The sequence below is a fragment of the Arachis ipaensis genome, chromosome B6, assembly GCF_059453495.1.
Source record: "Arachis ipaensis isolate K30076 ecotype BB chromosome B6, ASM5945349v1, whole genome shotgun sequence".
Taxonomy (NCBI): domain Eukaryota; kingdom Viridiplantae; phylum Streptophyta; class Magnoliopsida; order Fabales; family Fabaceae; genus Arachis; species Arachis ipaensis.
Window position 1 is genome coordinate 97,089,041 of NC_142441.1, and position 27,556 is coordinate 97,116,596.

At 31.7% G+C, this 27,556-nt stretch overlaps 2 protein-coding genes across 2 annotated transcripts; both read right to left on the minus strand.

Annotated features, from left to right (window-relative positions):
- Positions 1 to 4,301: 4,301 nt before the first annotated feature.
- LOC107648837 (uridine nucleosidase 1) lies at positions 4,302 to 7,499 on the minus strand. Its single transcript, XM_016352650.3, has 9 exons — positions 7,097 to 7,499; positions 6,753 to 6,868; positions 6,598 to 6,657; positions 6,197 to 6,379; positions 5,989 to 6,093; positions 5,180 to 5,276; positions 4,965 to 5,072; positions 4,748 to 4,883; positions 4,302 to 4,632 (listed from the first exon to the last, which is right to left on the minus strand). Exons 1-9 carry the CDS (start codon positions 7,200 to 7,202, stop codon positions 4,524 to 4,526), a joined length of 1,020 nt encoding a protein of 339 aa, XP_016208136.1. The 5' UTR covers positions 7,203 to 7,499; the 3' UTR covers positions 4,302 to 4,523.
- A 13,630-nt stretch (positions 7,500 to 21,129) lies between these two features.
- Positions 21,130 to 22,317, minus strand: LOC107647010 (uncharacterized). The gene has a single exon (XM_016351146.1). The coding sequence runs from the start codon at positions 22,315 to 22,317 to the stop codon at positions 21,130 to 21,132; it is 1,188 nt and encodes a 395-aa protein (XP_016206632.1).
- Positions 22,318 to 27,556: the final 5,239 nt, after the last annotated feature.

Consider the following 27,556-nt stretch of genomic DNA (forward strand, 5'->3'; position numbering starts at 1 on the left):
TATGTTCTCTTAGGTTTCAGTGGAGCAGAAATTATCTCTATTAGTATCCCTATATGACTATATCCCCAGAAATCATCTTAGTTTTGATATGTAAGATGAATAGACTGCAGCAACTTCAGAAGTATCCCTGCCCTTGAGAAATATTTTGTCACGTGAAGTAAAGGCTGTGAAAATGTCAACAAAGAATATGATGATATTCTAAACAAGAAAGGAATTAGTGTTGGAATTTTGGAACTTACTAATGTTACCAAGTTTCATATTTTCAATCTAAAACCCTTCAGGCAACAAAAGACTCCACGTATTATTGCTCATGAAGACAGAAGGAGGATCCACAAAAATACCTCTTCCTGTGTACCTATGAAATTAAGAATTAAAACTTATATTAGAAGGGTTTTAGAAGTATAAACTAGTTTAGAAAATAATAGTACAGCAGAGGAATCTCGAAAACAAGCTCTAAGCATTTATCAGCTTCCAACACCTTTAATACTGCAACATTGACCAAGAGCCCATGTTAACTGGATGCCAAAACTAAGGTATGAGCATATAAATGACAATTTTGTCAAGTTTCAAACATAGTAAAGCTTCCTTCAATTTTCTAGTGCTCAATCTTCAAGTTAGTGAATGAAGATATTTCATTTCTTTCTTTTGTTTGTTTTCTTTTCCTTTAAGTAACATGAGTTGGAACAACACTATATTGTTTCCTAGTTTCATCACTTCTAAAACAAATTTGTTGAAATCAAATTGGGTTATTCTTTATTGCAGAATTATGTTCAATCATTGCTGTCACTGACACAACGGTAAAATAATAAACCAGTGGAAGTTAACTTGAATATAACTAACGGCTTTTCATTCAAGAAAGTGAAGTAAATTTCTTACTTGGTTCACAAAGCTCACTAGACCTATTAATCTCTCCATTGCAGTAGACATGTTTGGAGTGTTAGTTTGTTCTTCAAGTTGTCCTGCTATTACAGATTCTAAAACCATTTGTTGAAGTTTGTCCTTGCCTTGTGAAAGAGCATCTTCTGCTTGCTGACAAGATTTTCCAAGGTTGCTTATGTCTGACCTTTGTTGCTTTATCATGGTTTCAATCCTAGGGACCAGAATCTGCAATCAAAACGTTTTTTTTTTTAATTATTAATAATGCATCATATCACCATTTACATGCAAAGCTGGTGCTCTCATTCACAATGAGGAGGCTTTCTCAACATCTTTTATTTAACTAGATAGTAAGCATGACCTTTAGAATTTCTGAGGGGCAAAAGCCTCCAATCCAGAAGAAAATTTGTTCAAACACCTTTATGATCTTTTATATACCTCTGTATCAGCAAGAAAATCAAAAATTGAAAACCAAAATACACACTTACATCATTCAAACATTAACACAACATTCATGGAACAGATTAGCAGTGCTTTGTGTCTCTTCATTATTGCCTTTAACCATCATTCAAACACTTACATAAGAAAATATACACACGCCATGTTTTGTACCAATTTCAGACAAATGATGTAGATTAATCAGTTCAATAGAACATATTAGGTCTCAAACTAAATAAAATCAGAAGCAAAAAAATAACAATACAACAGAAAATGCAGCAGTAACAAGTTAACAACAACAACAACGTCACAAAAGATCAATGAAAGTTAAAAACACAATAATAAAAATAGAACTAACATTCTTTGTTTCTTCCTACTAGAGCATGAATTAGATCTAAAAGAACGAAGAGTTACCTATTAGAGGTTATAGAGATCGCGAAACCGAACTGTAGAAGCTTGCTGAAGGCAGCAACAACGGCGTTGCTTGCCACGGTCAAGAGATGAGCCAGATTGAAAACGGTGTTGCTTGCGATGGCACAGAGATGAATGATGGCGATAAGATGAGCGGCAATCTTCATATCAAATCCAAATCATAAAAGCTCGCTGAAGGAGAAGAACGCGCCACCAGAGAAGATCATCGCTGGAAACAGCGTTTCAGTTCACAGCACACAATCTCGTCGGAGGAGAACGCTGAGAAAATCGTTGCCAGAGCATTCGCTGGAGCAGATCATCGCCGGATCATTCACTGGAGCAGATCGTTGCTGGAGCAGTCGCTGGTGCAGAACGTTGCCGGAGCAGAGCACAGATCGTCATTTTTGGATTTGACATTGGTGGCAATGCATGTTAGGGTTTTCCTTGTTAAGGGAACACATTCGATTTAAGATATTTAGGTTTTCCTTGCTTTTCGGTTTTCCTTCGTTTGGGCTTTTTTTTTTTTAACAATGTGCTTTGATAATGGCAGTTTCAACCGCCAAAATTATCAAAAATTGCCATTTTATTCAAATTAATTATGGCAGCATCATAAAATGCCATAAAATCACCGTAATTTAAATACCATTTTAAACCTTATTTTTTGTAGTGCCTAAATAATGATCGGGTGTATTTTTAAGACCTGTATCTCTAGATCAATTAAAATCACACCCAATTAGTCTCTAAAATATTCAGATCCAGACCAGATTTTCAGACCGAGCCGGACCATATACACCCCTAAACAACTTTAGCACAAAACACTTTACAAAATGGGACCCATTATACTGTAACTTTATGTTCTCTTAGGTTTTAGTGGAGCAAAAATTATCTCTATTAGTATCCCTATATGACTATATATCACGAAACGGTACTTTAATATCAACAGTTGTCTTCTACAGGTGTAGAAAGAATCGCATTACCCCATAACTTTTTATCGTTCAAACTATAACCTTTTGTGCAAACATTAAAATTAAGAATAATTAAGTATGTGGGAGGGATTTGCAGAGAAGTTTGTGATTAAGCAATAGCAACACACAACTAAACATTAAAAAATATTTAAGTGTATTGATATACTAGTATTTAATAATTTTTAATAGTTGATTTTAATTATAAAAAACATAATATAATATATAATATAATATAATATATATATATATATATAAAATTAAAATCAATAGTTAAAATTTACTAAAATACTAATGTACTGATATATTTAAAAGTTTTTTTTAAATATGAACATGTCTAATAATATTGACTTTTTATTTATCTAAGACTACAATATGAGATTCTAGTGAGATTTGAGACTGAGGAGTAAGATGGCAAAACTGCTCTTAATTCAAACGATGAAGGAAAATTTGAGGCCATGTTCCCTTTAGAGCTAAGAAATTTGCAATTTTTTTCCCGCCAAATTGGCATACATACATCTTTTTAATTGGATAGAATGTAAAATTCATCCAATGAGTTTCACATTTCACCGGAAATTATGATAGATGTCCTAAATTAAAATTTGTTATATATCTTGAATACTTTTATATAAATCGAATCAAATTGACTCGATTTATATTATGTATGTGCAGCACATAATAAATAATTTTGAGCTGTGTAACTAATTTTAGTTTAAGAGATGTGTAATTTTAAGCTAGAATCATTTTATTTGTGTGATTTATCCAAAATTATGCTTTCATCTAGCATACAAAATAAATTGAGAATAAATTATCATAATGGTATCCAAAAGTTCAAATCGCTAACAAAAAGAATCCAAAAAATTAACGACATATAAAGCATAAAGGATTTCAAACCGTGACAAAAAGAACTAAATATTAAATATATATTCTAAAAAATGATTTTAAAAATCAAATTTTGATGCAAATTTTTGTAATCATTATATAAGATCTTTTCATCCTTAAAATTTAGTAATTAAAATATTTATTCAAATGTTATCACAAAAATTTAAATCAAATAAATAAGTTGTTTGCTAAATATAAAAGTTGTTACTTAAAAAAATAACATTTAATAGTTTTTTTTCTATTTTAAAATTATTCAGTTTGTTTTATCTTTTGAAATTATTCAGAGTTTGTTTTATCAATAACATCTTTCGGAGATTTTTTGAGAGTTTGTTTTATCAATAACATTTTTTTGAAATTTTTTGTTAGCGACTGAATCTTTTGGATACTAGTTAACCCAATAAATTAAATACCCAAAAACATTTTTCAATGTTAGTTACGTATATCATTAAGTTACCTGCACATAGATATGCAGTATTAAGTTGGTTTGGTCACGTAAAATTGATGGCATTGCCAAACAATTCCTATAATGATTCCGTGTTCTTCCTTACCTTTAACTTTATCAAGATGCTTGCGGAATTATTAGTTTACTACCATTTTTCATGCAAAACAAGGTGCAGTCTGTTGCTTGGGGTCCCCGGAACCAGTATGAGAAGCCACTGCAAGTTTCGGAACAGGGGAAAATGACACTTGCTTTTACTTCTGAAAGTAAAATACTAATGAAAGACCAAAGCAAAAAGCAATTCACGTGAATTAGTACATGAACTTTTACATCAAATGGGAGCAAGAACTCATCGGTTTACAAGATAAACCCAATATGAACCCTAGATACCGAGAGTTCTGGTTGACAATGAGAGAAAGAAACACTATGTATAGCCTTGGAAATTAGAAGCTACCATGCCTATCACTTTCCAAAGCTTTGACAACTGCCATAAGCATTGTACAATTGCCTATATTTCAGGGCTTCATCAACAGGTCCCTAACATAATTAAGAACTCCCTCAACATCCACAGTCCAAGCAACCGAAACAGGAGAATAGCCCGTCCACGGGTTGCTTGAATTCCATCTGTATAAAAATAAAAATAAAAAAACCAGTTTGTGTTGAGTAGAAATCATATTTGCGTAAAAAATTAACATTGGAAAGAAAGTGAAAGAGAATCAGGTTATAATTTGGACATTACTGTTTCAATCCTTGGTCCATAAGTGTATGACCAGTACAAATGCCTTGCGTCTCTACCCTCACCACCCCTTTCCTGTATGTGAAAAGATCTGGACGGACAACTGCCACAAAACTGACAGGGTCATGGAGGAATATTCCTGAAAGAAGAAATCATATTATCATTGCAATACAGACCTAAAGAGCATAAACTGAAACATCAAAGCAGCGTGTGAAATTACCATGGACACCATCAGATTTTACATGCCAATCCCTATAGAATTTGCACATATCACCCAGGAGACTAGCATGCTTTCCACTGGATTCCTTCAGGTCAAGGAGATCAGCATCTGACCAAAATACAATATTCAGTTTCCAGTGACTGACTCAGAATAATAATAATGAACAGCTAAAGATAGCCCAGAAAATGGAGCAAACAGGGAGTTTACAACCCCACCTGTCAGTCTGACTTGGGTTGTAATGTTTATTCCAACAACAGCAATATTTGCTCCAGAGGTGAATACAATATCAGCTGCTTCGGGATCATTATAAATCTGCAAAAAGAACAAAGTCATTAGGTTAAGAATCAATGTGATAAGATATGAAAATCTGATCTTTAAGTTTAAACTTCCTAAAATAAATAAATAAACGTTGTGTGGCGATTAGTAAATGTATAGTGGATAGTCTTCAACTAGTCATATGTCTAAAAATAACATACGTCTACAACTTACAAGCTGATTACTTCATGTGTTGGGAGAGTAAAGGAAAAAAAAAAAGGCTTATCTAAAAACCAAGAAATAACTGATGTATAATAGCTTTATTCAAAAACTGAATTATAAATTACACACGCATAACTGCATTAGGTGGTAACAGAACAGCTATTGTATTTAACAAAATTGCATTAGTTGATAACTTAATCCCTATTATACTTACCGATTTTGCTAAAACTACCCTTAAGATTAAGTTAGTAGAAATTTTTCAAGTTTTTCTTTCGATAAATACTTTATAAATGTATTGGAAACTTCAACTTTTTAGTCTTTCAATCAACTTTCCACATTTAACACCTTAACAAGTGCTCCCTTGTTAGCTAAACCCAATACTTATTTCTTAGCTCATCTTCGAGAATTTCCTAGGTGAAGCCATGAATGTATAAAAGAAAATAGGTCACTTGAACAAAATAGAGATAGATCCTGTCCAATCAAGCAAGTTAAGGAGCTCCATATTGAATTCATATAGGAGAAAAGAACAGAGGAATCCAACACCTACATTTGCTTCCGCAGCAGGATTAACATTCCCCAAGGCAAAGAATGAACCTCCAAGTATAACTATTCTCTTCACCTTGCTTGCAAAAGATGAATCTCTTTTGATTGCCTAATAATAGAGATCACACTATCAGATCAAGAAATATATGCAACAAAAGCTTTAAATTAAGAAGGTCAAGATCACAAAGTAAGAGGAATCCAAGAAAACTTACTAACGCTAAGTTCGTCAACGGTCCAAGTGCAAGTATAGTTACTTCACCAGGATATTCAGACACCTTCTCTACCAAAAACTCACAAGCACTCTTCTCAATCTTCTTAGTCGTAGGCGGGGGTAGGAATATGTTACCCAATCCATCTTTACCATGAACAAAATCAGCAACACGAGGCTCTCCACCCTTTTACAAAAGTCAGCATAATAAAATACTGGAAATACAGAATCAACCAAAAGGTGGGAAAAATAAAAGGGGGGTGGGGGGTAGGGCCCGAGGCATGGCAGCAATATTTTGACCGGTGACCCACAAAGATGAGACAAAGGAATGGAAAACAAAGCACAATTCTAAAACTTAATTTGACCAAACATTGAACAAGGTCAAACTAAATATTAAATAGTTACCTTCAATGGCTCAGGGGAACCCTCTGCAACAGGAAGATTTTGACGGCCTGCGATCTCACACTATCCTTTTTGCATAGTGAAAACACAAATCAAGAACATGTTCAAGAAACATAAAAAAAAAATGTGCTAAAAATTGGAAACTAGAAAACACATACCAAAAGCAAAGCATTCTGGGTGGCATCTGTGGTAGCAACATTACCAAAAATGGTGGTAAAACCCAGCATCTCCACCTCAGGGCATTGAAATGCCATCATAATCGCCATGCTATCATCTGCATAACCAACAAAAGACTAATTCCTTTTCTAATTTTTCAATTCATTAGAATTATTAAACGCACATATATCCTTCAGCACACCAGATTGAAGAACATCAAAAATTAATTTTCATACTTCCAACCTAAAGCATGATAATAACGTAATCTATAATCTAAATTACGTCAAAAACTAATTAGCTTTAGAAAATTAAAATTACACAATTGAAATAGCGAGTTGGAGCTCACCGATGCCAGGGTCGGTATCGATAATGAGCTTCTCGGGAAGTGGACGCATTCCGTCACAACCGTTGCCATTGACGGCGCCGTCAGAATGATTTGCGAGAGTGGCCATGAATTTGGGATCAGAGCTACGGATTGAAGGAAATCGCGAAGCCAAAATCAGATAGCAGCAAGAAGAAGAGCAATGATGATGTACGAAGCCGTGGAAAGTGTGTGATGTTATTTATGCTTGTATGTATGTGTGTATGTATTTATGTGTCGCACAGTTGCCGAGTGCATACACACATACACACAAAGGTATGAAGGGAAGGGACGAAAGTGCAATGAGAATATGCAGAGATTGGGTTTGCCTGATGATGATGTTCCAATTTGATGCAAAAGGAGAGAAGAGAGAGAGAAGAGAGATGGCGATAATATAAGGGGTTGGTGTGAATATATAGTACAGACTACAGAACGCTTTCTCGTCTATGAAGTTCTATCCAATCAAAGGATGACACGTTGCGCATCTACATTGCATTCCTATTGAATATCCTTTATCTTTTCTCTTTTTCCCTTTTTCTATTTTATCTTTATCTTTTTATGGTTAAATTAAATCCGAATGCATCGCTTGTGTCGCGGTTCGCAAAGCGAAAAAACTTTGGAAAGTGGTAATCCGTTTTGGGATTTGTCCCAAAAGTGAGACGACCAGTATCTCTGAGCTTAATTTTAATTTTAATTTTAATTTTAATTTTATAAAATAATATATAAATATTTATGGAATTATATGTTATAAATAATAATTTAAAATTAAAAATAAAATTTAACTTTTATATTTAATTTTAATTTAATTAAAATTTTATATTATTTTTAAATATTTTATTAATTAATTTTAAAACAAATTTTAATTTTAAAAAAATTTATTTTTAAAATATTAAAAATAATATTCTAAAAATATTCTATTAGAGATACTCTAATAAATAACGAGACATATATATTATCTAAAATTCTAAATAATTAGTTTACAAGTTTTTTTTTAATTTAATCATATTTGAGTTTTGATATAACAAATTTGACAAAAATATAACCAATTTAAAGTTTTTAATAGTTAACTTATTTATTTATTTAAATAAATGTTAAAAGTTCAAATCTTATTTTATGCAATAATTATCTCTTTAGTTTGCAGTGTTGATAAACCCATATCCAAAATTTTAATGTGACAAATTAATTTTTTTCTGTCAGACTAAGAAACTTAACGATAAACTAAATTTGACAAAGAGAAACTCATCAGCCCAACAATTTTTAATTTTTTGTCATTATTTAATGGGCAAATCACGTCAATAAGTTAAGAGGAGCAAAAATTTGTAAATAAGTCAAATTAAAAATTGGTTCATAAATAAATCAAGAGACATTTTTATATAGTTTGAATCAGTCTAATTTAAATTCTATCTCTATGTAATTCGAATCAACTTGATTTGAATTATCTACACACGTACACACCCACTAATTCGAATCAACCTGATTACAGTAATTCGAATCAGGGTGATTCGAATTATACACACGTTATCCATAATAATTCGAATTAGCCAGATTCGAATTACTCATGATTTAATTTTGCCCGTTCTTTTATTAAAAAATTAATAATTGATTAAAAAATTAATAATTTAAAAATTAAAAAAATATATTTTATTTAATGCATTAAAAAAAGCTAACAAAATATTTAATTACGAGACTTCTTTAAAATATTAATGAACTATCAATTCGAATTTCATACAATACTATTTTGCTCATTTTTAAAAGCTCATGAATATTTTAAAAAAAAATTTAATAAATTTATTTAAATTATACCACAAAAAAATATTTTATTCTATACAAAATAATTTTAAAAAAAATGGCTTAAAAGATGGTAAGAGTACTATAAAAATTTATAATGTTCTAATGAATGAGGACATTAAAGAAATACTACTCTACATAGTCAATAATAATTTAGAAATTAAAAAAATTATAATTATAACCAATATTTACCTAAATTACTAGAATATTACAAACTTTATAGTACTCCTAACATTTTTTAAGCTAAATAATAATTTAAATTGTTTTGCATAGAATAGAGGGCATTTTAAGTCATTTTCTATGCAAAACAATTTTAAAAATGGCTAAAAAATGTTAGGAGTACTATGAAACTTGGTAATATTCTACTAATTTAGGTAAATACTTGTTATAACTATATTTTTTTTAATTTCTAAATTATTATTGATTATGTAGAGTATTTCTTTAATGTCCTAAGCCATTAGGACATTACAAATTTTTATAGTACTCCTAACATCTTTTAAGCCACTTTTTTTTAATTATTTTGTATAGAATAAAATATTTTTTTGTGGTATAATTTAAATAAATTTATGAAAAAAATTTATAAAATAATATTCATGAGCTATTAAAAATGGGCAAAAGAGTATTGTATGAAATTCGAATTGATAGCTCATTAATATTTTAAAGAAGTCTCGTAATTAAATATTTTGTTAGCTTTTTTTTTAATCTATGAAATAAAAAATATATATTTTTTAAATTTTAAATTATTAATTTTTTAATCAATTATTAATTTTTTAACAAAAGAATAGGCAGAATTAAATTATGAGTAATTTAAATCTAGCCAATTCGAATTACTATGTGCAGTGTGTATAATTCGAATCAACCTGATTCAAATTACAGAGTGTAATTCGAATCAGGTTGATTCGAATTAGTGGGTGTGTGCGTGTGTATGTAATTCGAATCAGGTTGATTCGAATTACATTGAAGGTGTAATTCAAATTAGGTTAATTGGAATTACATAAAAATGCCCTCTTAGTTGAACTTGTAATAATTATTGGTTTGGTTGAATCACGTAAATTTTTTTTCTGCTTGGTTTATATGGGTGATTTACCCTTATTTAATTATCATAAAGATTAAATTATTTTTAATAAATAAATTTTATTAATCCAAATATATAAATTCTGAAAAATATAGATACAAATTATATTAATTTATGTGTGTAAATTTTAATAAAAATAGGTACAAATTATATATTTTTTATATACAAAATTTTTATAAATATGAGTGTAAATTATTACTGATCAAATGTTGATCAAAAATAATAATATTATTGCTCCTTGACAATATTATGGAAGTTGAGGAGAATTAATATGTACTCAAGAAGGTATTTTTGGCATTTTAGAATTAAGAATTTATCTCAAAAACAGTGATATTGAAATGGCAGCACTCATAAGATTTATTTAGTAAGGATAGTAAGATGTCCGACAGTTTAAATCCCGTGAAAGACACAAATTTTAGCAATAATTTTTGAATTTATATAGTCTCTATTTAAGTTTGGTTTGTTGTTAAGATTTGTTAAAAATTTGATTTGGTTTTGATTTGTTTAGTAGTATTTATAGGTATTTTAAATTTAAATTAAATCTTATCTAATCTAATAAGATCAAATCTGATTTAATCTAATAAGATCAAATCTGATTTAAAATAATTATGATATCTTTTAGGATCTTTTAATTTAAATTAGTTATCATATCTTTTAGTTATCATATCTTTTAATTTTAGAGTTATATTTAGAAAGATTTGTCCCACTTTTAAACTAATCTATTAGGGATCTATTTAAACAGTTTTTATGAGACAATTTAAATAATAGAGACTTTGATGTTTAAGTTAGTAAATATTTTAGGTAGATTTTTAGTAGATTGAGATTTGAATATACTTGAGGAATGTTAGTAAATTTATAGTAGAATAAATAACCACCTCTTAAAATAATTTCATCTTAGTTAATGAATAATCGTTCCTTTTTGTTACAGAAATTGTTGAGATCTTTCTTCTAGACTAATAAAAAATATCTAAAGTTGAATTTTATTTATTTTAAATCTTACAAAATTATGGACCAATACATGAACACTACTTTTATAAATTCTTTTTGGAATTTCTCAATTAGTATGCAAATACAAATCACCGAATTAAAATTCGAGCAATGATATAGCATCATAAATGTTTTTTAAATATTTTTTATATTTCAAATGATAAAATAAAATGTTAATATATACAATCAACGTCTTAAAAATTAAAAATAAATTTATTTTTTTATTTAATAATTATTAGGAAAATATTTAAGAAAGAAAAATATTAAAAATTCATTAAAATTTATTATTTTATTATTATTTTTAGTCAACAATTCAATTTTTTAATTTAATAATTCAACAATATATTTTAATTCACAATTTTAAATATAATAATTAATTAATAACTAAAAATAATAAATTTTAATAACCTTCTAACATTTCTCTTTAAAAAACTTGTTAGGAGGATATGTTATTTCTCAAAAATAAATATAGTTAATAATTAGGGGAACCATTAAGAAGATATATTATGAGAAAGTAGGAATTACCATTCATATAACTGATTTTATCACCACTTTATTAAAAAAATATACTGTAAAATTATTTTCACCAAGTAATATTGCTAATTTATCTGCAAATCTTTTTGCTAATTGAATGTTTCATAGTTTATTATTCAATAGTAGAGAAAATGGTACCTAATACTCGAAACAGTTGAAATATGAAATTTCATAGTAAAAAGATTGTAAAAAAAAAAGAAAATAGATTTATCCATATGATCATTCGTTTACATGGTTCTGAAAATCGAACCGGACCGGTCGGTTCAACTGGAAAAATCGGGAACCGATCACCTAACCGATCCGAGTAAGGTCAGAAACCGATTGGCAAAAAACCGGTAAAAAAACCGGTCGAACCGGCAATTAACCGGTGAACCGAGAGAACCGTCCAATTTTTTTACGGTTTATTGGTTTGAAAATTAAACTTCAAAACGGCGTCGTTTTGAAGGAAAAAAAAAAAAGAGAAAAGGGCTATCTTCAGCCACGAACCCTAAATCCCTAATTGCCACCAGCCACCACCCTCAGTCAGTATCTCAGTTTCTCTCACCCTCTCACCCTCCGACAGGCCACAGCCCCTCATCGCCGTCGCACCTCTCCTCCATCGCCGTCGCGGAGCTCCGCTCCTCCATCGTAGTCGCCCAGCTCGCCACCTCCACCGTCGCACCTCTCCTCCATCGCCGTCGCCCAGCTCCCCACCTCCACCGTCGTCGCCCAGCTCTCCACCTCCACTGTCGTCGCCGAGCTTTCCACCTCCACCGTCGCACCTCTCCTCCATCACCGTCGCCCAGCTCCCCACCTCCACCGTCGTCGCCCAGCTCTCCACCTCGCCCAGCTCGCCGGTAATACTCTGCCTTCCACCTCGGTTCATGTATGCGGGCATGATTCTGTTCATGGTTCTGTTCTTGTTCCTGTTCTTCTCTATCACAGAAAACATGTTGCTCTCTGTTCATGTTCCTTTCTGTTCATGACTTCATGTTTATCTTTGATGTTTCTGTTCCTATATCTGTTTAATTTTGATGCTCCAATTTTTTGCTGCTTTAAATTGGGCTAAAGTTGAATTTGAAGATAACCAAGATTGCCTTAATCTTTTTGAAAAGCTACATATCTTCTTTGCCCATTTTTTCTCTGTAATATTCTGTAGTGTTTGATATTCATATTATGGAGGATAAGATTGAATCATGCTAAATCAGTAAATCCTAATAAAAGTGAGCAAATCTATTGGACAAAGCAGGGCAAATTGTGTTCCTTAATAATAACGATTAAGAAAGTAATCTGTATTGTTTTGACAGCAATAGCCTGCCTGTCTATGTGTGTGTGTTCTGGATGAAATTTGGTGTTGCTAATAGCCTAATATCTTTCTATTCTTTGTTGTGGAAATTTGCCATATCTGATTAGAAAACTCCTTGTTTGTGTATAGAAACCATAGGGATAGTCCTTGTTTGTGTATAGAAAGTTAGTAATTGTATCTTTTGAATGTAGAACACTATAGGTTTGTCATTATGTACGTTTTATTTTTTGTTTAGTTATAAACTTTGATGTTTGAAGTTGTTTGTGAACCTCTGATATTAAGTAATGGATAATTTATTATGTAAAATATTAAATTTTATTAAGTTATAAATTATTAAATTTTATTAAGTTAATAATTTTATTTAATATTTAATTAAACCGGTTAAACTCCGGTTCAACTCCGGTCGAACCAGTAAATCATTGAACCAGTAATTTCATCTGTTTATTGACCGGTCCGGTTCTCGCAACCTTGTTCGTTTATCAAATAATTTGCCATAAAATATGTTCTGACAAAAGAAATAAACGTTGCAGGCAACTCCAAAATATTGAATAGACGGTCGTTATATTTGTTATTTTCTTCTTTCAAGAATATGTCTTCCTGTTTCCAGCTAAGTATGACATGGAAGGATGAGAAGAACTGAAGCTTTATAAAATTGACACACTATTTTCAAATATATCGCGTCAAGTAGTAGAGCTTTGAAGTTGAATGTCATTGGAATTTGGAAATAGTCGGAACATGTTGTGGAAGCCTCGGACACGGAATAACCCACATGATTGTGCAAACAAAATTTATGTAGAAATGAAAAAACAACTGTTTTTACTCTATCTTTATAATGCTAATAAAATCATTGACAAAAACACAAAATGAACATATACTTATAAAAGATAAATTTTGTGTGATAATTGAGAAAAATATAAAAAATTAAAATTTTTGTTGTTATTTTAAAAAAAATAATCAAAATTTTTAAATTGTGTTACTCTTTATTTTCAATCTCAAACATTATTAATATATTTTTTTTTCAAATTTCAAATAGTTGAAAATAAATAATATCACCATAATTTAATTTATCTTGTGTTAAATAATTTGTTATTATTATTATATTAAAATATTAATATAATAAAGTTTTTGATTAAATTTAGAGATTTATCATTATGATAGTAATCATAATAATAATAGATAAATATTTTATAATTTAATTTAAGTTATTGTTGATCATAGGATTATTAAAAGGAACATTAATAATCTGGATAAATCAATATGTATATATATAATAGCCTTCATTCGATGGAGATTAATAGATCACATTTATTAAATTATATATGTAAATGGTACATATATAGAGATAAGATCATTGGACTGACTCATTTTAAAAATTTTTAATAATTATAATTAACGTATATTTGTTAATAGGATATTCTCAAGATGAACATGGTACTAAAGTTTCTTTGACCTACGATTATCATATTAATTAAAATATATTTATTATACTTTGATTTTGGATACCTAATATCCTGGGGTGCTAGTTGAATAGATATTAGGTATGATTTAAATACTTGTAGTATTAATGATTAGTCAATAAAAATTCTGTCAACTATCAATAAAGAGTTTGGGTTCTAAGATTATAAAACATAGATGAATAAAATCTTGGCCAAGAAAATTGAATAAATAAAAAAAATAATTCATTAGGTCATTCACATTTTATTATAATAATAATAATAAACAAGGGCGGAGGTACACACTTGAAAAGGGGGCAATGCCCCCAAATTTTTAATTTTTGTTAAAAAAATAATAATAGACATGGCCCACTTTTTTTATTTTTCAGCCCCCTTTCTTTTTTTTTCTGTACACTCCTAGCCCCTTTAATTCATAAAAAAAAAAATCAATCCATTTTTATATAACGTTAACAAAGTATAATAGTTTTAGCCTTAGTCCAATAGTTTATTTTATTTAAAAAATCAATATAAATCCTTTTTCTTCTTCCAATGTCTTTATTCACTCAAACTTTTCACCTTCACTTTGCAACTGGTAACAACTTTTTTATTCTCCTCCTTTTTTATTTTTTTAATCTTCTTATCTTCTACCTATTTGACTCTTTTTTTTTTTGCAGATTAAAAAAAAAATAATAGTTCAACAAGTGATTCTTCACTTTTCTTTCTTAAAAAAGTTTTTATTTTTATTCTTTTTTATTTCAAAAAAATTATTGAACTAACAATAAAGATACATAGTCATACAAAAATAGAACAAATGAATTGTATTTAATATTATAATTTTTTAATGACTAGTAAATATTACGTTGCAGGATGAAAGGATAAGAAAAATATATTATATAATTTAGCATTGTAATTTTTTGTTTAATATTTTTTTAATTATTTTTTTGTTAGCCTTGCTTAATTTTTTTATGTTTTTTATATATTTAGTTATTTACTTAATTTACTATTATTTGTTAATTAAATTTATGTTATTATATGTTAGTTTGTATATTTAGTTTTTTTATTAGTTAACTATTAAATTATAATTTTATATTATTTATACTATAATGTTAATATTATTGTTCTGAATTTTAATATCTTATTTTGAATTGAAATATAATTTTTATATTTTATAAAGATTTAGATTGTAATTTATATTTTTTGCTAAATATATCTTTAATTATAGGAACTTATTTGGCCATTTGATTTATGGGTAAGTTCAAAACCATTAATACATTTTTTAAAAGAAAAGATCAAGGGAATGAATTAGATGGTTGACATTTTAAGGTTGTACCTACAGAGGACATGATCAAAGTCAAAGTTCAAGCAACAGAGGTAATTTTTTGGAAATGTTAAAATTTTTTGGATCTTAGAATGAAAGAGTGGAAAAGAATGTTTTGGAAAATGCTCCAAAAAATACTAAGTATACTTAAAATAATGTCCAAAAAAAATTCTACATATTCTTGCCACTAAGGTGAGAAATTCAACTAGAGAAGAGATTGGAGATGCCAAATTTTGTATTATTATTGATGAAGTTAGAGATGAATCTAAAAAGGAGCAAAAGGCCATTGCTTTGAGATTTGTTACTCTAGATGGTTTTGTTAAAGAGAGATTCTTTGATCTTGTGCATATCACTGATACTTGTGTAATAACTTTAAAAAAAGAATTGATTTCTGTCCTTTCTCATTATAATCTCCAAGTTGAAAATATTAGGGGTCAAGTGTATGATGGTACTAGCAACATGCGGGGTGAGTGGAATGGTATACAAGCTTTGTTTCTTAAAGATTCTCCACAAGCATGTTATGTACATTGTTTTGTTAATATGTTACAATTAGCACTGGTGGCAGCTTTAAGAGAGGTACTTCAAATTCATGAATTTTTTACTCAATTAAACTCTATTGTCACTATTGTTAGTGTTTCTTCAAAAAGATATGATCAATTACAAGAAGCTCAAGCAATTGAAAATGCAAACTTGGTTGCTCAAAATGAATTAAAAATAGGCAAAGGTGTGAATCAAGTAAGCACTTTACAAAGAGTTGGGGATACTCGACAGAGTTTTCACTTTAATTCTATTTGCAGTTTGGTAAAAATGTTTACTGCTACCAACATTGTTCTCAATAATATCATTGAAGATGGGACAACTTATGCACAAAGAGGTGAAGCTTATGGTGTTAGTAAAATATTATTATCATTTGAATTTGTTTTTACTTTGCACTTGATGAAAGAGATTACGGGAATCACTAATGTTCTTTGCCAAGCACTGATGCAATGCATATTGTTTCTACATTAAAGTTACTTCTTCAACAATTAAGAGATGGTGGATGGTGCAATTTTCTTGCAAATGTTAAAGATTTTTTTGTGAAAAGCATGAAATTGAAGTCCCTAATATGAGTGCACAATATGTTTTTGGAAGAGGTCGATCTTGTCAACCAAGTGTGACAGTTGAGCATCATTATCGAATAGATGTATTCTTGGCAACAATTGACTCTCAAATACAAGAGTTGAATAGTAGATTTAATGAGCAAACAATAGAGCTTTTGACTTTGAGTTGTGCTTTGGATCCTAAGGACAATTTCAAATCATTTAACATTGAAGAAATTAGCAAGTTAGCAGAGAAGTTTTATCCCCTTGACTTTCCTTCTAATGAGCTAAATATTTTGAAATCTCAGTTGCAACATTATCAGCATGATATATCAAATCATTTGAAAGACGTTGGTACACTTTCTGAATTGTGCAACAAGTTGCAAGAAATGAGAAAATCAAGAACTTATCACATGGTTGATAGATTAATACGTCTTGTTTTGACTCTACCAGTGTCAACAGCAACAACAGAAAGAGCTTTTTCAACAATAAAAATTGTTAAGACAAGACTTCGAAGTAAGATGGCTGATGAATTTCTTGCAGACAATTTGGTGATCTATATCGAAAAAAAAAAATTAGCAGCTATTTTTGACACAAATTTAATAATAGATAATTTTAAAAATAAAAAAATGTCGTATAGCCTTTTCATGATACAAAATTGTAAGTGGTAACTTTTATATATTATTGTCTTACTTTGATTGAGATTATATATTTAGTTTTTTTTTTTAATTTTATCATTAGAAATAGTAATATAAAATATTTTTAGTAAATTATTAAACACCGCCCCCCTAAATAGTTAGTCTAGCTCCGCCCCTGGTAATAAGTTAGGGTTTGATAATTAAATCATACTAAGGGTTAACCAAGAGTTGAAAAGATGGAAGAATTATACTTTGTTCTTGTTGGGTTCTTAGTAAAAACATATTACTTCATACTAATGGGTCGTTAAAGAGTGTTGCTAGACACCAATCTTGATTAATAAATTTAATATGACTAATATACTATCTGCTTAATGTTGAACCTATGGGTCACACACTAATGAGTGTTATAATCTTTTTTATAAAATTATTTAATTATTATTTTTGATTTGATGAATAAATAATTATATTAATTCAAATAGAATATTATTATATTCTTCACTAGTATCAAAAATATAATAATAATATGATAATTAAGAATATTAAATGAGAATGGAAAATTGTAATACCCCAACTTTTGACACGTCATGACCAATGCCAACTGTTCAGGTGTTACTCGTCGTGAGGACCTACTTAGCTCTAGACTCAGAATTTTGATACAAAAATTAATAAAAGCCTTTATCGATTGAATCGTGAATAAACTGTTTCTCGTGAAACGTCGTATAGTTACTTGCAAGGACAATACTTAAAGTCATATTACCGAAAAGCATATGATAACAGAGTATATATACATATATACATATATAAACATAAGTTGAGTTTGAGGATACATGCCAAGTATCAAAATAACGAGTGCTACACCAAGTTATATTTACAGAGATAAAATTAAAGAAAAACAGTCCCAACCCTCACACAGGTTTCCTAAACTAGAATCGAACTACTAAGATGTTCTACCCCTCTAAAAGTACTACAAAAGCGAGGGGAAAGTAATACTAAGATCACCAAAAAGAGTAAAAAGCCAGCTAGGTCGATCTTCGGAATGGTCTTAAGCTAGAGTGAATACGTACGACATGCCGGGGTCAAAACGTGGGCAATGTACTGAAACCCGAAACTCAACGGACTCGTCTGCCGATCCCATCTGGGGAGGGGGAAAAAAAGGAAAGAAGGGTGAGAACATAGAGTTCTCAGCAAGGTAAAAGGGAAACCTAGGGTCTTTGTCTCTAAGTTGTCGTGAAACAGAAAGAAAATGGAAACAAACACAGAGACTTAAGGCATAAACATGTATATAACAAATAGATAGCATAGACAGAAAGGAAATAGCAGTAAATAATTCACAAGAAGTACATATGCGTAAACAAGATGATGCATGCCTGTTTCTAGTGCAGGCCATGAGCTCATGCGTCGGTTGTCTACCCGCAACCCGACGTTACTCGGAGTGAACCCCGAATACGGTCCATTTACTATGTCAATTAGACACCTTGGCATCACGGTTATCCGTGTCAGTTAGGCCTCATCATATTAACATTTTAATGTGCATCACAGTAAGGAACAGTGCTATCAGTTAGGCGAACATTCCCGCATTAGCAATCTCAGGCTATCCGTTAGGCGGGCACTTTCGCATTAGCAGTTTGGCACAAGGCCCATTTAACATACACTTTTCACAATTTACTTATTCGTTTCAATTATCTCTTTCATACATGGTTTCTCATTTACTTTCTCTTTATCATGCCTCCGAATCACTAACACTATAAAACATACCTTCGCATCACCGCCTAACTATACATATCTCCGTACCACCGTCTAATTATACATACCTCCGCATCACCCACTAACCTTAAACCTTCTTGGGGACAACTTACACATTTTCATTTAACTAAGTCCCTGAACTTTTATAGAAATTCGGACATAATCTCCTCTAAAATAGCACTAAAACCACCCTTACGGGTTCCCTCAGCTTTAACAACGTTCAAACTTTCCTTAACAATTTACCAGGTAAACATTCTTAATTGGTCATTATACTCTCTTTAATCCCTTTAGTTATTTAAAAATCATGGGTTTAGAAAATAAAACTTGGTTCTGGGGCATTCCGACCATAATTGAAAATTGTACAAATGTTTTAAAATTCTGCTATCATTGTAGAAAAATAGCAGTGAGCAGTAAATTTTTTAAATCTACTAAAAATCCAGTTCTCACCCAATGCCTTTCAAAATTCATGTACTTAAACAAGACTCTTTCAGCTTTCCAAAAAACTAAATTTCAGATTATTACCATGTCACATGAGAAAGTTATGAGCTTAGGAATACAGCCCTGTTTTCATAAACCAGTTCAGAGTTTCCAGCAAACAACTGACCTTCCAAGTGACTTATCTAAGTCTACAAAATAGATATGAACATGAAACTTATTCTCACTTAAAATAGACTGATAAATATTTAAAATCATTTTTAGAGAAACTCGAAATTCCATTTAAATCAAAAGTTATAGTGTCTGGAAGTTGGTACTGCAGAACCAAAAAACCAGAAAAATCTGCAGCAACCACTAAACTTCAAAAATTCATATCTCCCAAACCGCTTGGCCAAAGTTTCTGAAATATTTATGGCATATTCAAAAAATACAGAATTTTTACAGAAAAATAATTTCATCTAAAAATTAGGTCTGGACTGCTCCCAGAAAATTGTTCGTTCTGCTGCCAATTATGTAGATTTTGCAGAAATTTTGCACAATGTATTTTCAACAACCTCACATACCAAATCTTAAATTCAAGCCTAGGATTCATCTAAAACCATAGGTTTACCTTTCTTTTGACTAAATAAAGTTGCTAGCATAGTCAGCCTAGCTCTAAGAGGTTATACTCATTAATCTACCCCTTTTTACAAACACATATTCATAACTCAAATTCACTTTTCTGCATTTTTATCAAGCATAACAATTCATATAACCTAACCATCATTCAAATACATACTAGAGCCTCATTTATCATCAATCAAGCATATAACAATTTATCTATTCTCATCACATGTACAGCCACAAGAATAGTAATCTATTTGTCCTAACCCTTACTTGGTGATGTCGAGAATTGATATGTCTTGCTCCTAAGCTCACTTTCTCAACTACAACACCTCTTTAAACTAGGCAGTTCGATGGTTCAGAGAGGTTAGGGAAAATGCCATTGAGCTACACAAATTGAAAGGAAAGACAAGGTTGGGCTGTTGGGTAATGGTGAAAACCGAATTGAACAGAGGGGAAGGAACCAAAGCTAGCTTACCTAGTGAAGAGTTTCTAAACAGCAAGAGTTGATAGAGAAAGGTGAGAGCTACCTTGTTTCAAGCTCCTATGGAAGTCGAAAGGGTTGGAGAAGGTTGCATGCAAACCGAGCTTTCTGTTGGGGTTGCTTTCGGTCTTCTCTCCTCCTTCCTTCTTTGAATCAGATTATTTGTGTTGTGAGCAATTGAATAAGGGAAGGGTGGGATAGGTGTAAGCTTATATATATGTTTTGTAGCTCTTGTAGGAAGATAGAATAACACCTGTACCCAACACTAATGACTAAGCATACACTAACTAATTAACTAAGTGGTGTAACTGTGGTTTGAGGGTGATATCCGTGGGAATTGTAGGAAGGAGAGGGTAAGTTTCTTTTCTTTTTATTCTTAGCCATGGTTAACATTGATGGGTTGAAATGAACTAATGGTTTAATTTGAGGTTAATTTAAGGTTTTATACAAGGATAGTTAAAGCCTTAATTTGGCTTAACATATAGCAAGGAGATTTTGGTTTGACAATAAAAATTGTGATCATGTATTAATTTTAATTCGTTATCTATGCTATATATTTATATATCTAAACCTATGCGCGTCAGCGAACGTTGTAAAGAATCGGAAATCACTGGCCTCATGGGGTAGGGTGATTACATTCTACCCTCCTAAAAAAAAATTTTGCCCTCAAAATTTCGTTACCTCGAGTGTGGGGATCGGTTTCGGTAGTATTTCCCGCATCCAAAACAAACACCCTTCCTGGCTGTTGCTGTCCAGGGGAACCAAATTTAGGCTTTCGTCGCATACATTCTTTGGCTATATGTCCTGGCTTTTCGCAATTATAGCAAACCCCAGATTTCAGCAAGCAGGGCTTGCCTCCATGATTCTTTCCACATACGGCACATATTAGTTTTGGTTGGGTCGATTGGGGTTGTTTACCCAGGTCTGGCTGTCGAGTTACCTTGAAGTTTCTTCCTTGAGGAGCGAGGTTACGATTAAAATCCCTTGTTGGAAGGTTCCTGTGGTTAGTTTGTGCTGCCACCAGCTTCTTAATACATTCTTCCTTCAATTGGCTCTTGTTAACTAATTCTGTAAAATTCTGGATTTCCATTGGACCCACATGAGCTAACAGTTCTTCCTTAAGTCCTCCTTCGAACTTGATGCACTTCCATTTCTCAAATGCAGCTGGTGCTCCTTGACAAACGTTTGAGAACCGACATAACTCTTCAAACTTGTGGGTGTACTCAGTGACTGTCATGTTTTCTTGTTTCAACTGAAGCAACTCTAACTCCTTAGCGGTACGGGAACACTGAGGAAAATACCTTTTATAAAATTCAGCCAAAAATTCCTCCCAAGTAATGTCAATAGCTTCTCTTCCTAGTAGTTGGAGTACTCCTTGCCACCAATGTTGTGCATCATTCCTTAGCATATAAGCAGCAAATTCTACTCGCTGTCCTTCAGGGACTTGTTGTGCTCGCATTGCTCGTCCTATTTCTTTAAACCAGTCATCAGCTCGTGTAGCACTAGTGTCTCCATGGAATTTAGGCGGATTTATCTTCAAGAAAGTGGCTAAAGTCATGGGCCGGTTATCGTTACGCAGTCCACCTTCACCTTCTTCGCCATTTTCATTTTCATGTCTAGGCTCATGGTTATTTTCAACTCTATTCTGACGATCAAGACGTTCAGCTACTCGGTTAGTAGCAGCTACTGATTCACGTACAGCAGCGGCTATAGCGTTTACAGATTCGAGAATAGCCGCTGCATCAAGGAAAGTTCCCTCATTTGTTCCTCCCAGTCGAGGGCGTCCTCGCCTATTCGTAGCCATTTGAGTCCTATCAATACCCAATAGTCAATATTAAAGTGATCAGTCTTAATATATCAAAATTATGTATTAATATTACTTACAATGGATGTTCATAGACCTTCATGCAGATTATATTACAAAAATATCCTAGCTGCATGGTATAAAAAGATTCAGAGTATGCAAGGAAGCATAGACAGTCCATCCCAAGGCTCAAAGGACAAACCGCTCTGATACCAACTTGTAACACCCCAACTTTTGACACGTCATGACCAAAGCCAACTGTTCAGGTGTTACTCATCGTGAGGACCTACTTAGCTCTAGACTCAGAATTTTGATACAAAAATTAATAAAAGCCTTTATCGATTGAATCGTGAATAAACTGTTTCTCGTGAAACGTCATATAGTTACTTGCAAGGACAATACTTAAAGTCATATTACCGAAAAGCACATGATAACAGAGTATATATACATATATACATATATAAACATAAGTTGAGTTTGAGGATACATGCCAAGTATCAAAATAACGAGTGCTACACCAAGTTATATTTACAGAGACAAAATTAAAGAAAAACAGTCCCAACCCTCACACGGGTTTCCTAAACTGGAACCGAACTACTAAGATGTCCTACCCCTCTAAAAGTACTACAAAAGCGAGGGAAAAGTAATACTAAGATCACCAAAAAGAGTAAAAAGCCAGCTAGGTCGATCTCCGGAATGGTCTTAAGCTAGAGTGAATACGTACGACATGCCGGGGTCAAAACGTGGGCGATGTACTGAAACCCGAAACTCAACGGACTCGTCTGCCAAACCCATCTGGGGAGGGGGAAAAAAAGGAAAGAAGGGTGAGAACATAGAGTTCTCAGCAAGGTAAAAGGGAAACCTAGGGTCTTTGTCTCTAAGTTGTCGTGAAACAGAAAGAAAAGGGAAACAAACACAGAGACTTAAGGCACAAACATGTATATAACAAGTAGATAGCATAGACAGAAAGGAAATAGCAGTAAATAATTCACAAGAAGTACATATGCGTAAACAAGATGATGCATGCCTGTTCCTAGTGCAGGCCATGAGCTCATGCGTCGGTTGTCTACCCTCAGCCCGACGTTACTCGGAGTGAACCCCGAATACGGTCCTTTACTGTGTCAATTAGACACCTTGGCATCACGGTTATCCGTGTCAGTTAGGCCTCATCATATTAACATTTTAATGTGCATCACAGTAAGGAACAGTGCTATCAGTTAGGCGAACATTCCCACATTAGCAATCTTAGGCTATCCGTTAGGCGGGCACTTTCGCATTAGCAGTTTGGCACAAGGCCCATTTAACATACACTTTTCACAATTTACTTATTCGTTTCAATTATCTCTTTCATACATGGTTTCTCATTTACTTTCTCTTTATCATGCCTCCGAATCACCAACACTATAAAACATACCTTCGCACCACCGCCTAACTATACATATCTCCGTACCACCGTCTAATTATACATACCTCCGCATCACCCACTAACCTTAAACCTTCTTGGGGACAACTTACACATTTTTATTTAACTAAGTACCTGAACTTTTATAGAAATTCGGACATAATCTCCTCTAAAATAGCACTAAAACCACCCTTACGGGTTCCCTCAGCTTTAACAACGTTCAAACTTTCCTTAACAATTTACCAGGTAAACATTCTTAATTGGTCATTATACTCTCTTTAATCCCTTTAGTTATTGTAAAATCACGGGTTTAGAAAATAAAACTTGGTTCTGGGGCATTCCAACCATAATTGAAAATTGTACAAATGTTTTAAAATTCTGCTATCATTGCTGAAAAACAGCAGTGAGCAGTAAATTTGTTAAATTCACTAAAAATCCAGTTCTCACCCAATGCCTTTCACAATTCATGTACTTAAACAAGACTCTTTCAGCTTTCCAGAAAACTAAATTTCAGATTATTACCATGTCACATGAGAAAGTTATGAGCTTACGAACACAGCCCTGTTTTCATAAACCAGTTCAGAGTTTCTAGCAAACAACTGACCTTCCAAGTGACTTATCTAAGTCTACAAAATAGATATGAACATGAAACTTGTTCTCACTTAAAATAGACTGATAAATATTTAAAATCATTTTTAGAGAAACTCAAAATTATATTTAAATCAAAAGTTATAGCGTCTGGAAGTTGGTACTGCAGAACCAAAAAACCAGAAAAATCTGCAGCAACCACTAAACTTCAAAAATTCATATCTCCCAAACCGCTTGGCCAAATTTTCTGAAATTTTTATGGCATATTCAAAACATACATAAGTTTTATAGAAAAATAATTTCATCTAAAAATTAGGTCTGGACTGCTTCCAGAAAATTGTTCGTTCTGCTGCCAATTATGTAGATTTTGCAGAAATTCTGCACAATGTATTTTCAACAACCTCACATACCAAATCTTAAATTCAAACCTAGGATTCATCTAAAACCATAGGTTTACCTTTCTTTTGACTAAATAAAGTTGCTAGCATGGTCAGCCTAGCTCTAAGAGGTTATACTCATTAATCTACCCCTTTTTACAAACACACATTCATAACTCAAATTCACTTTTCTGCATTTTTATCAAGCATAACAATTCATATAACCTAACCATCATTCAAATACATACTAGAGCCTCATTTATCATCAATCAAGCATATAACAGTTTATCTATTCTCATCACATGTACAGCCACAAGAATAGTAATCTATTTGTCCTAACCCTTACTTGGTGATGTCGAGAATTGATATGTCTTGCTCCTAAGCTCACTTTTTCAGCTACAACACCTCTTTAAACTAGGCGGTTTGATGGTTCAGAGAGGTTAGGGAAAATGTCATTGAGCTACACAAATTGAAAGGAAAGACAAGGTTGGGCTTTTGGGTAATGGTGAAAACCAAATTGAACAGAGGGGAAGGAACCAAAGCTAGCTTACCTAGTGAAGAGTTTCAAAACAGCAAGGGTTGATAGAGAAAGGTGAGAGCTACCTTGTTTCAAGCTCCTATGGAAGTCGAAAGGGTTGGAGAAGGTTGCATGCAAACCGAGCTTTCTGTTGGGGTTGCTTTCGGTCTTCTCTCCTCCTTCCTTCTTTGAATCAGATTATTTGTGTTGTGAGCAATTGAATAAGGGAAGGGTGGGATAGGTGTACGCTTATATATATGTTTTGTAGCTCTTGTAGGAAGATAGAGTAACACCTGTACCCAACACTAATGACTAAGCATACACTAACTAATTAACTAAGTGGTGTAATTGTGGTTTGAGGGTGATATCCGTGGGAATTGTAGGAAGGAGAGGGTAAGTTTCTTTTCTTTTTATTCTTAGCCATGGTTAACATTGATGGGTTGAAATGAACTAATGGTTTAATTTGAGGTTAATTTAAGGTTTTATACAAGGATAGTTAAAGCCTTAATTTGGCTTAACATATAGCAAGGAGATTTTGGTTTGACAATAAAAATTGTGATCATGTATTAATTTTAATTCATTATCTATGCTATATATTTATATATCTAAACCTATGCGCGTCAGCGAACGTTGTAAAAAATTGGAAATCACTGGCCTCATGGGGTAGGGTGATTACAAAAATGATTTTAGTTATTTTGTTTGTAAATTTGAATTTTAAGTTTGGATGAGCTTCTAACCGATTTTATTTCAAATTGAATTGTAATATGATATGATTCATGATATTTCAATTTGAAATAAGATAAGATTTAGGCTTAAAATAAGATAAGATTTGAAATAAAAAACAAATCTCATATTATATATATGTATGACAAGAGAACAGGTAAAAAAACAAAAAAAAAAATATTACAAGGATTTCATTTCTTTACCTCTACATACAAATATATGTGAGCATAATTCTTGGATAAAAATTTTCTGATGTGCAAAAAGTTGCAAAGAGATTTTCTCAATTTAGATCAGATATCCATTGGTAAAAAAGTTGATAGCAAAGGTTGGTCTCGGTGTGGATACGCATAGCGCCTTCGTACCATCGAAGGAGAAAGGTATTTTTACTAGCGTACTAAGGTATTAGATCCATAGTTATCAGAACTGAACTGGTAATTGACCCGGTCATATGATGGGTCACTGGATCATTGGTTTAACTGATAGGTCATTGATTCACCCAGTTGACCCAGTCATAGTGAAATAAAAAATATAAAAGTATAAAAATAAAAATAAAATTAAAATTGAAAGTTAAATGCATATTTTTAAAAATATATTAATAACAATCAAATATCAATTCTTAGATATAATTTATGATATAAAAAGAGATAAGAAATTAGTCTTTAGCACAAAATATTTTTTCAATTTAAATGAACAAAAGAAAAACAAAAGATAACACAATTAATATCAATATATCAATTTGTTTATATATCATGTGTTGTTACTTGTTCGATATCCATATCAATCCATGCTTAAAAGGATAAAAAAAAATTCGTTCATAGTTTATTATATATTTACTTTTTGTCACATATAATGTTAATAAACAAAGTGGCTGAGTGGCAAGGGGGAGTAATTGCATTCACGATGCTCTAGATATTGGTCCAGAGACTAGAAGACTGAGAAATTTTTAGAGACGAAGACTGAAACTACTCTCATTTCAATTAATTAATTTCAATTCTACCCTTTGTGCAAATTAAATTAGAGTTTCATTGTTGTTTCAATTTTTGTCTCCCACTTTGTACCAAACAGAATACTAAAATTTATTTCAGTCTCTGTTTCTGCACCAAACATTACCATGCATTATGTTTACTTTTGGGATTGTGGATTTTACGGGAGCTTCTTCAATGGTTCAGCAGCATGCGGGTGTATCGTGGACCCGCGCGGGTCAAGTATGGTTTGATGCACGAACCGGTCGGTTTTCAACGAATTTGACCACCAATTTACTGGTTTTCAGTCGAACCGACCGGTCTGGTTCTGATAACTATGATTAGATCTAATCTATGTTATTAGAATAAAATTTAAGCACAAAATAGATATTTAGGATTACTTTATTACTTCTGCCGTGTGTTACGAACACAAGTAATCATAATTATTAAGAAAGTTCAATAGTTATATCTCTATATGTACCATCTATATATATAATTTAATAAATAAGATCTATTAATCTTCATCTAATGAAGACTATTATATACATATTAATTTATCCAGATTATTAATTTCCCTTTTAATAATCTTATGATAAAGAACAATTTAGATTAAATTATAAAAAATTTATCGCTCATTATTATGATCAATATTATAACGATAAATATCTAA